The 16,420-nt window shown below is 36.1% G+C and overlaps 1 protein-coding gene across 1 annotated transcript in view; it reads right to left on the bottom strand.

Annotated features, from left to right (window-relative positions):
- The window catches only part of LOC111044592 (mismatch repair endonuclease PMS2), a 36,528-nt gene that overhangs the window by 3,652 nt on the left and 16,456 nt on the right, over positions 1-16,420 (bottom strand). Inside the window, exons 11-13 of the mRNA XM_039430232.1 lie at positions 15,066-15,166; positions 12,485-12,582; positions 3,836-3,985 (exon numbers count right to left, since the gene is read on the bottom strand). Of these exons, the coding sequence (XP_039286166.1) occupies positions 3,836-3,985; positions 12,485-12,582; positions 15,066-15,166 (349 nt within the window). The remainder of the gene's footprint in view (positions 1-3,835; positions 3,986-12,484; positions 12,583-15,065; positions 15,167-16,420) is intronic.

Here is a 16,420-nt window from a genome sequence, read left to right as displayed (position 1 = left end):
CTTATTTATAAGGAACAATAAAGCTTCCAGGATTCCTACCAATATTTACGTCCTTGTAATAATATAACAATATACAATTTATAGAAATAATTGACCGAGCGAAGTGAGGTCTAAGATTCAAGTCGACGGTTTGGCATTTCTTTTAATGTTTAAATGTTTGAATGTTGAAATATTTAATTGTTTATATGACGAAACGCGGTAATAGATTTTCATGAAATTTGACAGGTATGTTCCTTTTTAAATTGCGCGTCGACGTATATACAAGGTTTTTTGGAAATTTTGGATTTGAAGGATAATATAAAAGGATAAAGGAGCCTCCTTCATACGTCAATATTAGAGTAAAAATCAGACTATAGAATTATTCATCATAAATATCAGCTGTCGAGTTGATTATAAATTGCATGCCATGACGCATGCAATTCAATATCTCAATATAACTTGGTAAAAAATCAACAGCTGTGTAGACTATAAATTGCATGCCTCATTGAATGCAATTTTTATGCACTATCAAATAGGATGCAAAGAACTTATAAAAGCTTGTCTGGGCGCCTAGATGTCTTCTGGTTTTCTCGCGCTAAATTTTGGAAAGCGTTACATGATAATTAAATCTTGTGTGAGCATGATCTGATCAAATAAATAGTTGGTGTATCAGTGTGGATGTGCTTATGGTTTGGGACGTCGTTCAGTTATAAATGTTATTTATTCTATTGATAAAATTTTTGTTCATTATTTGTTATTATATACTTTAATTTTTATAAATTTTGAATTCCCAATTTGTTTTATTTTTACTTTTTTCATAAGTATTTGTATTTTTCATTTTTGAATTAGGTGGTATTTTTGTTGTTTTGTATTATTTATTATTGCATAAGTTCGTATTAATTTTCTGTACATTTTTTTTTGTTAAGGAGACATATTTGGGGAAACCCGTTGTCTCCATTGTGAATAAATAAATGAACTATTGATTGCATGCAATTAATAACTAAAATAACATAGTATTGTCTCTCGAACTTTCTCTGCTTTGAACTTGGGCTTTCCTGATGCCAGTATGTCTTGAAGGAGATTAGCTTTTGATGTTAGTATTTTTGATACACCAACTCCAACAGCCATTAGCCGTTTTCACACCGATATCTCGCCGACACGACATACAGACAGGATTTACTCTGATGGACAGTATAAGAGGAGGCTGCGGTTATTAACTGCGCGAGGTCTACTGTTCACAGAACTACTAGTATAATAAATCAGTACAAAACGTAGCCAAGTAATATGAACATTACAGTAAAAGTCAGCTGAATGATTGCCGACTTGGTCGTTTATGCAAGTCGATTTCTGAATCGACTTCCAGGGATCATTATAAATCATTATAAAAGTATCGACTTGTTGTTGAGTAGAGTCAAAGGTCGAAAGGGTTAAAAACGACTCAAACACGGCTTGTGATTTCATCCACTACCTCCTCCAACCTACTTTTTACGGAGGTAAGGTAGTGTTTGTTTTTGCAAAATAATGTCAAATCAAATCATATAATAATTTATTTGTATACTGTATAGTAGTCAAGAGTATTGTTTATATTTAAATAAAGTACACAAATTATTTATTTTCAAGTTGGTTACAAGTTTAATTCTTTAAAAATGTATCCATTCAATACAAACACAATAAAAGTTAAAATACAAATTTTAAATAAACATACAAAAAACAAGCTTCATGGTTAGTTGTACTGAATAGAATGAAAAAAGGGAAAATACCCAGCCAACTATGATTTTCTATGTAAAAGGGTAGAAAAGTGAAGAAGAGTGAAAAAGGAGAGAGTGAGAGAGGAAGAAAGACAAGCAACATTTTTAAACGAGTTCACTTTTAACAAATATTGCTGGAGTCACTGCATTCAATAGTTTGAGCATAAATCTTGAACCTCTTTTTTCTTTTTTCTTAAGGGCTACTTTTAAATATAAATGAAAATTGAAATCTATGTAACCTTTTGAAATGATTTAGTCACGACATGTTTCGGCTATAGGCTGTAATGCCGAATCAAGTCTTGATAATGGCATTATATAATCGAAACATGTCGTGAAAAAATAATTTTAAAATGGTACTTGGATTTCAATTTTTATTTATATCTTGAACCTCATCCGTCGATATGGAAGAAAACGTTACTGTTAGTTCAGTGTTTTATATCTACAGTCTGTACTCTTGTAGCGAGTACAGAGACAATGCTATTAAATACTCTTTGAGATTTATACTTATTTTTTTTATATTATTTATTACCTGTAATTCTAAAGGCAGCATTGTGAAGTATTTCCTTCCCGTGTATAGTGTATCTTTTTCTTAGAAAATTCTAACCTGTGTCTTTCCGTTATCCTCCCACATCTAGTATGGTAAAGTAGCCATGAGTCTCATTCCATCAATTTTACAGATTCCATTTTTTTAGATTTCTTTCTCAATTCTAGCCGATTAATGTCGACTACTGTCTATTATTACTGTTTTGGCCGTGTGAAAGTGTAAGAACGGCACAGTAGGCCTATGTGGCCTACATACAAATGTACATGTGGCATCACAAACAAACTGGTGTGGCGCACTCACACAACTCACAACTTTCCTTGCCGTTATGAAAATTGATCACCTGACGCTAGTGTTCACGCGCATCTCAAGTCTACTATTCAAAAATCTGAGCCAGCTGGTGACAGGACAATAACGCTGGAGACACACGAGGTCTGCTATCTCTTCATAGTGAATGATTTAATAAAATCAACAGTTGCCAACAGTTTGTAATTGAATAATCACATTTTCTCGAATTTCGAACTTATTTTCAATTTTAGGTAAAAATGTTACTGTTACTGTTAATTGTAGAGATTTTCATGCTCAATCTTTTCTACTTTTTTTTTTTTAATTGTATCTGAAGCCTGATAATTGGGAATCTAATATCAAACTTTGCATAGATGGGCAGAGCTCCTGATTTTTACAGATATGGGACTTGTGGCAGTTAATAGAGCTTATCAATGACTATTTTACATATAAATTTGATCAAAATCGTTGGAGCCGTTTTCGAGAAAATCGCGAAAAACCCTGTTTTTGACAACATTTTCGCCATTTTAGCCGCCATCTTGAATTGCATTTGATTGAAATTGTTCGTGTCGGATCATTATATTGTAAGGACCTTAAGTTCCAAATTTCAAGTCATTCCGTTAATTTGGAGATGAGATATCGTGTACACAGACATACATACACTCACACACACACACACACCAACACACACACACATACAAACCAATACCAAAATACCACTTTTTTGAGGACCTTGAAACGTATGGAAATTTACAAATTGGGGTACCTTAATTTTTTTCGGAAATCAATACTTCCCTTACCTATGGTAATAGGGCAAGGAAAGTAAAAAGAACTACTATAGTAAGGTCCACGTTATAATGGCAGTGGAGAAGGATAGGAGAATAATGTTGACGAACCTCTGTCTTGTCAATGCCTTTTATAGTCGGTAGCAGATACAGGTTTATTGATGTAATATTAACTGTTCATTCTCGTTTAAAATAAATAATTATATTTTTTAATAATTTCATAATGAATTTACATAATTTAAGATATAATATTTTGTTAATTAATTAATAATTCAACATTGTTAAAAGACGATCTGGCGACAGAGCAAAGCGAGAAATAGATAGCGCTATCCGCTATGAATGATAGACAAGGATAGCAATACCATTGCTAATCAAACACTGGCATTATAACGTGGACCTCACTATAGCACTATTGGCTTGAGTTAACATAGAAAATTGGAACACAAAAGCATGGGATTTCTGCTTGTGCTATCGTTTCTCTATGATTGTACGATTACCCATGGTTGCTCGATTTCTGCCATATGCAAAAGTAACGACTTCATGTGACTGGTGTTGAGTGGCATGCCTATCATCACTGACTTCCGGCAAGCTCTAGAAGCAAACATGGCTCTCACACGAGACGGTCTGCACAGAGTGTGAGGCGAGTCCTACAGAGCAAACAATTCACAAGTCGTTTAAATAAGAACAAGGATTGTAAACGTAATAAATAGGATTACAGTTGGGAAATAGGGTACAGTTATAGTATCAACAAAGCGTAAATTAATATAATTTCTCAGTTATTTTGATAGGGCTACAGTACTTGGAAGGGTACTAGTAGTTGTTTGTAATTAATCTAGTTTTATCATCATTCAACATGACATCGACAGAAATCAACTTAGGCAATTGGAGCTTACAACTCAGTCATAACGTGTTAAGCCATGGCTCACTTTAGATAAAGGCTGGAGCGCACAACTTGGCAACGTCGCAGTAAAGCTCAGCTTCAAACCGAGAAAAGTGAATTCACTTGGGTAGACTCCCGATTAACTACCAGCTTTACGCCCTTTATAAAATACCAATACTGAGAAATTCAATTCAATGATAGTAAAAAAATATATAATATTAACTGATAGACTAATTTTAACTTTAGCTCTAGGAGTTTCAAGTATAATGTCTAGCTTGGCAATATATTTCACTGTACTTACTTTCTGTGTCTGTATTTCCTACGAGCAATTTTAACGATCAAATGTATTTCATTAATAGATGAATGTATTTAATAGTACCTTCTAAATGTGAAATAAAAATATGAAAGTCGAATATTGTCTTCTTTTTAAGAAACTTCTGAATTTAATGCATTCGCTTTTTGTACATCTATAACTAACTATACACCGTAATGATGATCGATAGTTCAATAATATCTATCAAAGGGAATATATTCTACTACCATTTAGTTTTTGTTCGTAATAATATCCATCAATTTATGTTAAAACACATCATTAAGTACCCTACCCTTTATTATTATTTTTTCTTTTGAAACAAGACTTGTTACACTCATCTTTTTTATTTAGGAAAAATGGCTTTAGATGAGTTGGAACTAGTCGTGTTTTGGAAGAAAAAAATACAAAGAGTACGGTATTGAAGATTTATATCATGTTTTAATAATTTCAAAGTAGCCTTATGAAGAGAAGTGATAATTCATATTAATAATGAATCAATAGGTTATTGAATGAATAAATTGCTGGAATAATGATAATTCATTCAACTTTGTCCATTAACTCAATTATATCTAGGCATAATAGTATAAAAAAATCACAGAAGAATTGATATCCAATAGCAATAGTTTAATCTATCTTTTCTCTGTGGGTTTATAATCACATTATTGACATGAATCAAATACTTACTATCCCTACTAGCAAATGCAAATGATTTCACAATATACAATAATACAAATGATTCTACAAAATACAATTTTTCTAATGGTGTAATGAATCTATGCATATCAAATAAAGCAAAGTCGGCCTGAACCACACGTTGCCATATTGAACATGTTCCGGCCTTCTATCTATAGTAGGCTGTGGTTAAGCCCCGCACACACACACACATCGATTTTTGTTTGTACGATTTTTGCCGTCCTTATGACGAATTTCTATCAGATCAAACGGAACTAGACAAACATCATCTGTTTGAAATCATCTGTTCAATCTAATAGAATTTATAAGGGCGGAAAAATACAGTATGAACAAAAATCAATGTGTGTGTGCGGGGGCTTAAGGGTGCGATGTCCCTAATGTGCGAGAATCAGGAGGATCTCAGATGTGCGAAATTCCAGTTTGTCTGGTTGCCATTGCTTTATAGATACAGTAACATATTCTATTCGTATGATACCGTATCATATTATGATTGAAACTGTATCATATGTTGGACTGATACTTTATCCTGAATGAAACATTTCAAATAATATTAACATACTAGCAGGTAACCCGTGCTTCGCAAGGGTCTTTCTTAAAACTTGACGTAATGAAATCTAGAAGAATTCAAAATAGGCCTATGTACAGTGAGTCAGTCATTCTATCAGGGCTCGAATAATTTTGAAATTTTAATTAAATAAAAATGGAAGAATATAATTTCTTTATGTAAATAACAACACCTTCATTGAAAGACATATTAACTGCATGCGTTTTCATATTGCCGATACAGCATTGATGAAACTGTAGACGTTTATTTAGCATTTGTCTCAAAAATTGTTCTAGCTGAAAAATTAATAATCCATGCCACGTGTAGGTCTAAACATTGCATCAGGAAAACGAAGTTTCAAAACTATGTTTTTCAGGTAGAAAGCAATATAGAAACAGATGTACCTTTTTTAGTTTCGACCATATGATTTGGTGATTTTTTAATGGAATCGAATGAACCATTAATGATTTTTTTTCCTATTGGTCAATACTATAGCCATCTAGTCTAAAGACTAATGAGCTAATTTTTTCTATCCTAAATTACTACTTGAAAAATTAAACAGTGAATTTCTCATTAGGAACTCTTACTGCTATTGTTTAATTAATATGTACACTTATTGACTGCACTATAGAAGCTAGATTCACTCAATCACTGCTCTGCTCTTTCACTGGACACTACTTGAACAAGCACTACACTAGTTCAAACGGTTTCCTCCTTTTGAGCCTCCGCACCAACCCTCCATTGTCTAGCAGCTGGATCGCCTCGACGTTGTCATGTTGGTGCAGTCGCCCCTCGTGCCTCTCCGCATGCCTCTGGATCTCGGTGGACACCAGGTCGACGTGCAGGTCTCTATGAAGATCGCTGTTCCTGACATACCAAGGAGCATCCACAATGTTCCTTAGCACTTTGTTTTGAAAACGTTGTATGACATTGATGTTGTTGTCTTTGGTACACCCCCAAAGTTGTATACCATACGTCCATACTGGCTTTAATATCTGTTTGTACAGAAGTACTTTGTTTCGGATTGAAAGGATGGAGTTTCTTCCGATCAGCCAATACAGCTTCTTATATTTGATTCCAAGCTCTTCTCTCTTCTTCTTGACATGGGCCTTCCAGCGAAGCTTTGCGTCCAAGGTCATACCTAGATACTTGGCATCATTAGCATATGGTACAACTTGGTTGTTGATAGTTATTGGTATGGGCAGGTCCTTCTTATTGGTAAAATTGATGTGAATCGACTTTGTTTCATTCAATTTCATTCTCCACTTTCTAGTCCAATCTTGAATTTTGTTGATGGATCTCTGTAGTTTCTCTGTTGCAATATGAATATTACTGTCTGCTGATAATATGGCTGTGTCGTCTGCAAATGTTGCTGTAGTATTCTCATCAAGGCTGGGAATATCGCTGGTATAGTAGGTAAAGAACTGGTCCCAGAACACTGCCTTGAGGAACTCCTGCTTTAATTTCCTTCAAATCAGAATATGAACTTTCATGCCTGACCCTAAAGTATCTGTCAGTCAGATAGGATTGTAATATATCTGTATATTGCTTCGGTAGCACTTTTTTGAGCTTGAAAATGAGACCATCATGCCATACTTTATCAAAAGCTTGCCCTATATCAAGGAAAGCCGCTGAACAAACCTTTTTTCTCTTCTAAGCACTTCTCTATTACATTTATAATCCGATGCACTTGATCTATTGTTGAATGTTTCACTCTGAAGCCAAATTGGTGATTTGGAATTATGTGCTGTCTCTCAATTATTGGTTTTAGCCTACTAAGTAAAATCCTTTCAAACAACTTGGATAGGACCGGTAACAATGATATTGGCCTATATGATGATACTTCATGTGGCTCTTTACCTGGCTTCAGTAGCATTATAACCTCTGCTACTTTCCATATTCCTGGTACGAATTTTAGTCTGAAAGAAGCATTCAAAATGTTTGTTAATTTCACTATTGCTTTCCTTGGTAGGTGTTTGAGGACTGAGCCGGTTATCTTGTCAAATCCAGGGGTTTTTTGTTATTCAGATTTCTTATTTCTCTTTTCACTTCTTCTACTGTGACACGCATTATTTCTTGATTCGGCTGTAAGATATTCTCATCCGCTTCTAAAGTTTCCTCTTCACCTGAGTTGATTGGCTGGAAAACTTTTACAAGATGATCCGCAAATGTTTGTGCCTTTTCATCACTACTCCTTGCCCATTGTCTGTCCTGCTTTCTGAGAGGAGGAGATTGTTGAATGGTTCGTTTTATTTTTTTAGCTGCCTTCCAGAGTGAGTAGTCCGTACTGCATTCTGCTGTCAAGTTCCTCAAGTAACTATTAATTGATTCTTCCTTGATACATTGAATCTCTCTCCTTAGTTCTTGAGTTAGATTGTCAAAACTCTTTTGTCTTGGGGAGAACGTGATTGCTGCCATCTCCTTCTAGCTCTTCGTTTTTCAACAATCAATTCTCTGATTTCCGCAGGGTAATTATTTCCAGTGGTTCTTCTTCTGATTTGTGGGGTATTACACCATGCTGCCTGTTGGATATCAGTCACAAACTTCTCCAACTCCCGATCAATATGTTCTTCGTTCATTAATGGTGAGTTCAATTCTATTCTTCCTCCAGCATCTGTTGGAAGCCATCCCAATCAGTGCGGCTATTTTCTAACGCTGGACAAGTATTTTCCTTCCGTAGAATTGAATCACTCAGAGTCATAATGATGGGTGAGTGGTCGGAATTAAGGTCGAAACTATCCTCTAAATGCAAATAATTAACTGATATATTTTTTGTCAGGAAGAAATCTATGAGATCTGGGATTTTCCTCGTATCGGTGGGCCAGTAGGTTGGTTTACCAGTTGAAAGAGCTTCGCACCTCATCTCTTTCATTGCTTCGAAGAGCTGTCTTCCCTTGTGAGTTGTTAAGCGCGATCCCCAATGCACGTGCTTTGCATTGAAATCACCACCAAGAATGAATTTTTCTCCTAACATATCAAGCAATGTCGAATACTCCTCTCTTCTGAATATCTGGAAGGACAGTAAATAGCTGCAACAACGAAGTGATAATTTACTGCTTGAACTGTTACACCTATCAATTGAATTCTATCACTTTCATGTTTCACTTCTTCATGATGTTGTAGATTGTCTCTGATAATGATGGCACTCCCACCCCTCGCGACATTGCTGGGATGTAAAGCATGATAGATCTTAAAGCCTTTGAATTTGATAAACGATTGATTTGTAAAGTGAGTTTCAGATATAAGACATATCTATTTTTTCTATGTCTAGAACTGCTTCTAACTCCTGTTGCCGTTGTAACAATCCATTCGCGTTCCATTCCATTATTTTTAGTGAATGAATCATTTGAATTTCAGTAGTCTACTCTGTTCTAACTTCTGAAGTTTAGATTGTAGTGAGGTGATTATTTGCTCTTGTCTATCCAGTTTTGTCAAGATAAGCTGCAAAATATTATTGGTGCCTACTTCTACTTCACTTTTTGGCTCTTCCAATTCCGATCTATTTTCTTTTGAGACAATCTGGGCGAAAGTCAATTTCTTAACTGCACTACCATTGTTTAGATTATGAGCTTCTGTATTTTCTGTGATTTTTGGTGGGATATTTTGAATGATTTTCTTTCGTGAATCTGCAATAGTTTTTGTTTTAGTAGAATTCCTGATTTTTTTGCAATTCGATTGCAACAGTGCAACCTCGATAGCTGGCTGGATGTGCTTCACCCCAATGAATACATTTTGGTAGAGCATCGTTGGGTTTCAAACATTCCTTTGTTTGGTGTTTACCTGCACACTTAACACACCTAGGCTCCTTGTTACAATATTTTTGAGTGTGGCCGTATGCTTGGCAACGTTTGCATTGCGGTATCAGATTGGCCTTCTTCAATGCTTCAACTTCCACTCTACAGCCAAGTATATTTTTCAATTCAAATACTGTTTTTATATCCTCTTCCGCGCTGAATGATACCATGAACATATCTAATGGTTCTCTTGTCTTCCACCTCAGCTTGTTTACAACTTCTAGAACTTTCAATCCTCTTACTTTCAAATCTTCCAGAATCATTTCTGTACTACAAGAGTGATGAAGCTTTTTAATTATCACTCTTATTGGTCTTGACTGTTTATCTTCATAGGAGTGCCAGTTGAGCCCATGTTTAATCAATTCTCTGGTGATATTTCGATAAGTTTCTGAATCAACTGCATTTACTTTAAATGTTTCTTTACTTAACAGTTTTATCCTAAATTTGTCAGCTGGTGACACTTTTTTCAAACTCGTAAGAAGTACATTCAGATTCTTAATACCATCCACAATGATTGGCGGTGGTGGCATTTCTTTCTTCTTCCTCTTCTCCTCCTCACTGATTGGTTTTTCCACAGGAGTGATTTTATTATTCAAATTTTGTTGCTTCTTTTTTGCAGACTCATTTTTTATTTCTGGCGATGGGGTGCTAAGCTTCCTCTTCTTGGTAGCCCGCTTAGTACGAGTTCTGATCCATTCAGTTTCTTTAGCCAATTCTTCTTTATTTGTCGAGTAGTTCTCGGCTGCTGAGCTGGTAGGCTGTGGGCTATGGATCTTTTTCTCAATATTGAGAAATCTTTTTTCCAAATCCTGCATTTTTTGCAAGAGTTCGGCGTTGCTTCTCTCTAGCTCCTTCCTCTTCTCATCAGATTCCTTCCAGGCGATGAAAAGTACCTGCTCGACTGAATATTTGAGTTTATTTGCTTTGATGTATTGATCCGGTGAACACTGGATTTCTGGTGTATTTGCCATGTTGCTGGTGTCCATGCTCTCGTTAGTGGCTTCTTTTTCTTCTTGCTCTGATGCAGGAAAACTTGGTGGCTTCACTAAGTCGGACATAGTGCGATTTCGCTACCATACATTTCAAACAGCACTCGTAATCAACACTCACGCACACGGAAACGCGAACGGAGCTATATTACTGCCGCGAAAAGCAGGTCGCTTTGCTTGCATAAAATACCGCGGTTGACGACCGATACTCGATGCAATATTTTTGTTCCACTTTTAATCGCGAACAAACTGCTGACTCACTACTTCTACACTACACTATTACTACTCCACTATACGTCCGTTCTCTACGAGTTCTAGCGCAATACTAATGAAATTTAAACATTAATTCTGAAAAATCTAGAAGGAAAATTAAAATTTGGGCTTCCAGGTGCACGAGATTGATATTTTTAGAATCTATGTGCAAAATTTGGAGATCTAAATCATTCCCGTTTTTCCGGTATGCAATCCACAAGTTGACATGTTTTGATGCGAACAAACGAACACACGAACAAACACAACCCTACTCTCTCTTATTATATAGATTGCCATTTGTAAGCCAAAACCTAACCTCCCTAAACTTTCCTTTTACCTACCTTTAAACCCCATTTGAACAGAGCCTTAATGATGCAACTTGTTGCATCACTTGATTATGCAACTCATTCCTGCACACAGGCTTTGGCCCATGCATGGGAATATTATGTATGTTGTTCTTTTTATAAAATTGCTGTATCTGTGAAATAAATAAATGTATTTATCTTTTTATTTAGAATGTAATTTAACTAAAATTAAACATTCTAATTTTGAACGGTGTAGCTGACTAGACTCCCTGTGTAGGCTACCAGCCTGCAACGTGAACGCGATCAGAATGTCCGTCCCACTTGTTTCAGTATTGTCTGGAATAGGTGCTCGCACATCTGAGACGTACTACCCTAGCTGTCATCTAAAAACCATTTCCAACAATGAAAACCAGCGTCCAGCGTCTCACCGTATAGCAGTTGGGGAAGATCACCGGTTTATTCATTATTATTCTACATTGAACAATATAAACATCACATGAATAATATGGAAAGGTCAACAGGCTTATCCCTCAATTTTTATATAAATTCGGTTCCTTTCCCAAATTTTGATATAATTAGTCCCAGAATATAATTTATGTTTTGTCACTGAATGAATTTAAGCCCAATTTTTAGTCGAAAATATGTTTAGCTTGCAAGGCTCATATCTGTGCCTACATACATTCTGCCGTCCTTTATGGAAAAAAAGGTAGAGCACTAGATAGTAATCATCCTGTCTAAAGAAAAAAATCAAATAAAATATTAAAATTAGTTTTATTATATGGATTATAAAGAACCTATATTCTGGAACTGGATTCTGGAATCTACTTTACTGAGTAAATTTTATGTATTTTCATTTGACAAACTGACTTATTTCTTAACATTTGAAATGGATCTTCTATCCGCTTTTGTGATGATTCACTTTAACATCAAAGCTACTCCACAAATGCACATATTTCCTTGTATTATGGGGGTTTCATGATACACCCAGGGTGTATATACACGTTATTGTTTTAAAATGTATTTGATGTATATTGTATGCAATAAAAAGTATCATCATTAACAAACAAAGGTCTACAGTGAGCCATCTGCCAGTTTTTGATATGCCAGAGTTCAATATTCTTCAGCTTCAATTTCGAGGTTGAGAGGACCTTTTTCCAATTCCATTATAAACCACAAACTAAGATCTCAACTTTATTTGTAAAATGAAATGAAAATTGTCTAGCAATCTATTTTATCGACTTATCGTATCATACTTTATCGCATTTTATCGTCTAGCAAACTTCATCATTATTGGCTTGTACAACGTGAATCTCCCTACTACAGTAACAGTAATTCACCTGACGCATAAAATAAAAAAAATATCGATTTATTTTTACCTGAAGCATGAAGAGCAGCTCATCAACATCCTCTTTGCCGAAAGTCCAGTTTTTACTCATCGGTATTGCCACCAAAGATATTCTTTCCGTTGGATTGGCTATTATAGAAAAACATTATTAATAAATGACACAATAATTTCATGAACGTGAAAACTTTATACTTGTTCAGTATTCGGAAAAAAGTAAATTCGTATGGCTTTTGTTGGTGAGGAGTCCCTTGCGGGAAGGTCCCACCGCCTGAATATATCATTTGAGCCGTCAATGGGCCTTACGACTGTCATACGTATTCGGAAATACTTATCATAAATATAATATAAAGATAATGAAATATTTATCATTCCTAGAGTTGTAAGTGATGACCACTGATATTCAAATACTGATTGATATTCAAAAAAGGAAGATAAGGATAATATTGAAGGAAAAGGAAAGAGAAGAAAAAAAGTGGAAGAAAAAGAATAAGATCTGCGCGTGATTCTCCTTATGAAGGGATGATAACGGTGATGAAGGATATCTGAAAACTGTTGCAATTGAGCAATAGAAGTTAGGCCTTTAGAACAGACCATAGTTTTGTGAGTAATATAGTTTGCTAAACACTATAGCATAGCTCAAGTAATTTCCAACTTGCCCCCTGTGAGTTGGGGAGCTTTGAGTCGAACATCGCACTCAAGAATTTGTTGAAAACCAGAATACACCCACAGTATCCCTGCTTGTCGTAGGAGGCGGCTAAAAGGAACACTCTTTCCAAAACCCTTTTTTCTCCTTCTTAATATGCTTCGGAAATTTAATTTCTAGAATGGCACGTTTTCCATTGACTTGACTTTGTGCCATTTTTTCTTTCTTTTCCCATCTGTAGGCTTTCCTTGGCCATATTCTTATTTCTTCTTACGCCAACCCAAGGTGTGATGTGGACCGTGCTGATGGGTGGTACTTTTATATGGTGTCTCTAACGGTGCCTGCAGGATACCAGGCACCTTCCTATAGTATTTAGCCTTGCCTGGACATGCGGGGCTCTGTCTGGGTTAACTTCACTTCTCTAGCTGTTCGTGGGAACCACATGAACAAACCAAACCCCAAGGCTACTCCAGAAGTTGCCTTGCCTTCAAACTCATCGGGCCTCATCAGGGCAGGCTCCTCAATCTGGAATGGGTGCTTCAGGAACACAGGAGGTTCCGTTGCACTCTTATGTAGAGGCTATCATCATCGAGAAGGCTTCTACTGATCAGGACATGGATGATTCAAGCTCAATCACATCATACACACTGGAGAGGAAGGATGAGCTTCTCAGACCACTGCTCAATGAAGGGCGGCCATTCAGGCAAAACTTCTTGAGGGAGGTGAGGCTTTTGATCCTGCAGAGTTTCGGAGGGGCAAAAAGAAAAACCCAAGAGAACAGAGATGAGTGAAACTCCAGGCACAAATGTGGGTCAAGAGGCTGAGTCGAGGGTGACCAGGTCTGCCTTAGAGGCAATTTGGCGACCCCTTCCACAGCAGTAGGACCTACAGAAAAGGTCAGAATTGGAACTCACGTAGGTCACAAGTTTGTGGGTGGAGAGACCAAACTTCACCACTGCTCAAAGAAGGGCGGCCATTCAGGCAAAACTTCTTGGGAGAGGTGAGGCTTTTGACCCTGCAAAGTTTCGGATGGGCAGAAAGAAAAAACCCAAGAGACCAGAGTTGGGTGAAACTCCAGGCACAAATGTGGGTTTAGAGGCTGAGTCAAGGGTGGCCAGGCGCTCTAGCGACCTCTTCCTCAGCGAAAAGACCTACAAAGAAGGGCAGGAGTGGAACTCACGAAGGTCACCAGGACCAATCAGTCTGAAGAGACTGCCAAGCATATCACACTGGATTGCAAGAGACTAGGGGCAAGGAGAAGGGCTCTGTTTGGCTGCAAGCAACCAGATGATGAATAGGATGTTAGTATAGGGAAAAACACTGGACAAGTAAAGGACACAGGTATTGGTTTGCCTAACTAACGTACTTGGGAACACAATAAGCTCCGGTTGACGTGTGGGGTTCTTTGAACCTTTGGATCTTTGAATCCGTCCCTTCAAACGTAACATAACAACAATTTCCAACTTGAATAAAAAATTAATTTATCTATCAATGAAAAATCAATCAAATAGCATATTGGAATTATTTTAGATAGATTTCTAGTTAACCATATTCTTAACTTACAGACTGTGATATTTTAATAATAAACATTATCTATATTATAATAAGGGAAGTAATTGGCTTAAACATGAACGGGATAGGAAATTCACGAATGACGCATGACCACGTCTGAACTACTGGACTGATTAACTTGAAATTTTGAATATAGATTCTTAATTTACCGAGGATGGTAATAGGCCTATTTTAAATTCTTCAAGATTCTACACAAGTTATTAATTAGACCCTTGCGGAGCATGGGTTACCTGCTAGTTACCAATAAAACCTCAATTAGGCCACATTGTATCCTTCAGTTTCTGTGAATTATCAAATTTTCGTTATTAAATGGATTTAAAAATTGTATAACAACTATACTCTTCACTCACATAAATCTTTCTTGGATTAAAAAAGTACTGAAAGTATTATACTTTACCTTTGTCATCAATTTTAAACTCGAATCCATTGGCGTTGAATATTTCCAAATTGTCAATTAGAATTCCTTCATTCACGGCCGTCAATTCCAACTTTTGAGGTCTGAAATTGAATTCAATCAACTTTTTAAAACTCAATTTCAGATGAAATTTTCTTTCACGTTACGAAAATTCATTTCTATGGTAGAAAAAAGTTTTATAAAATTAGAGCAAACAGATTACAAACTCGACTCTACGCCATCAATTTTTCTATCAATTTGAAAACAAATAAATAAAATAGTTTGAAAATTCTTGGAAGATTATAAAATTGCTTTGAATTATGTCAATATCTTTCATATTATAAAAATTCATTTTTACAGTAGAAACAAGTTTTATAAAATTAGAGAAAACAGATTACAAAATCGATTCCACAACATCAATTTTCTATCAATTTGAAAAACAAATAAATAAAAGAGTTTGAAAATTCTTGAAATATTATAAAATTGTTTTGAATTATGCCAATATTCATTGTACTAGATAAAAGAGTTTGGAAATTCTTGAAAGATTATAAAATTGCATTGCATATATATATTGCATTCCCACTAATCTTCCTTATAGTTTCATTGAAAACTGTATCAATTTTCTCAACATGTCTGCTGCGAACCCAGACAGAAGAGCAGTACTCCCCTGTACTGTACAGAAGTGCAAGACTTGATGTTCGAAGGGCATTCATGTCACAACCCCAGGTTGTTCCCGCAAGTTAGCTGATGATATCTAGCTTTGTCTTCAGTTTATCTCTCAACCCCTGCAGATGTTGTCGATATGTGAGGGATCTATCAAGTCTGATTCCTAGGTAACGGGGAGCTTCCTGATGAGATATTCTTTTGCCACATAGCCTGAGATCAATTGTCTTTTTTGCATGCTGGTTACTGAGATGGAATATTGTTGAGCCATTTTTGGATGGGTTTGGCTTCAAGAACCACTGCTGGAAGTATTCTGCCATTATTTCTAAATCCTCATCCAACACAATTTGGAGCTGTTCAAAATTTCGTCCTTGAGAAACAAGCCAAATGTCATCGGCATAAATAAACTTGCGTGATTGAGTAACAGGCAGGTCTGCAGTGTAAACATTGAACAAAATTGGTGAAAGAACCGATCCTTGAGGTAAACCATTTTGAAATCTTCTTATAGTGCTAAGTTTACCATAAAGAGACACTCTGCATGTACGGTCTCTCAATATAGCTCCAAAGAGATTGACGGTTGCCTTGCATTTCAGGATCCTTGCTAACTTCAGAAGAAGACCAGATCTCCACACTGTGTCATATGCTGCACTAAGGTCCAGAAATACGGCTCCTGATTTGAGGTTTTTCTCAAACCC

The sequence above is a fragment of the Nilaparvata lugens genome, chromosome 6, assembly GCF_014356525.2.
Source record: "Nilaparvata lugens isolate BPH chromosome 6, ASM1435652v1, whole genome shotgun sequence".
NCBI lineage: Eukaryota > Metazoa > Arthropoda > Insecta > Hemiptera > Delphacidae > Nilaparvata > Nilaparvata lugens.
This window is presented reverse-complemented; position numbering and strand designations above follow the sequence as displayed.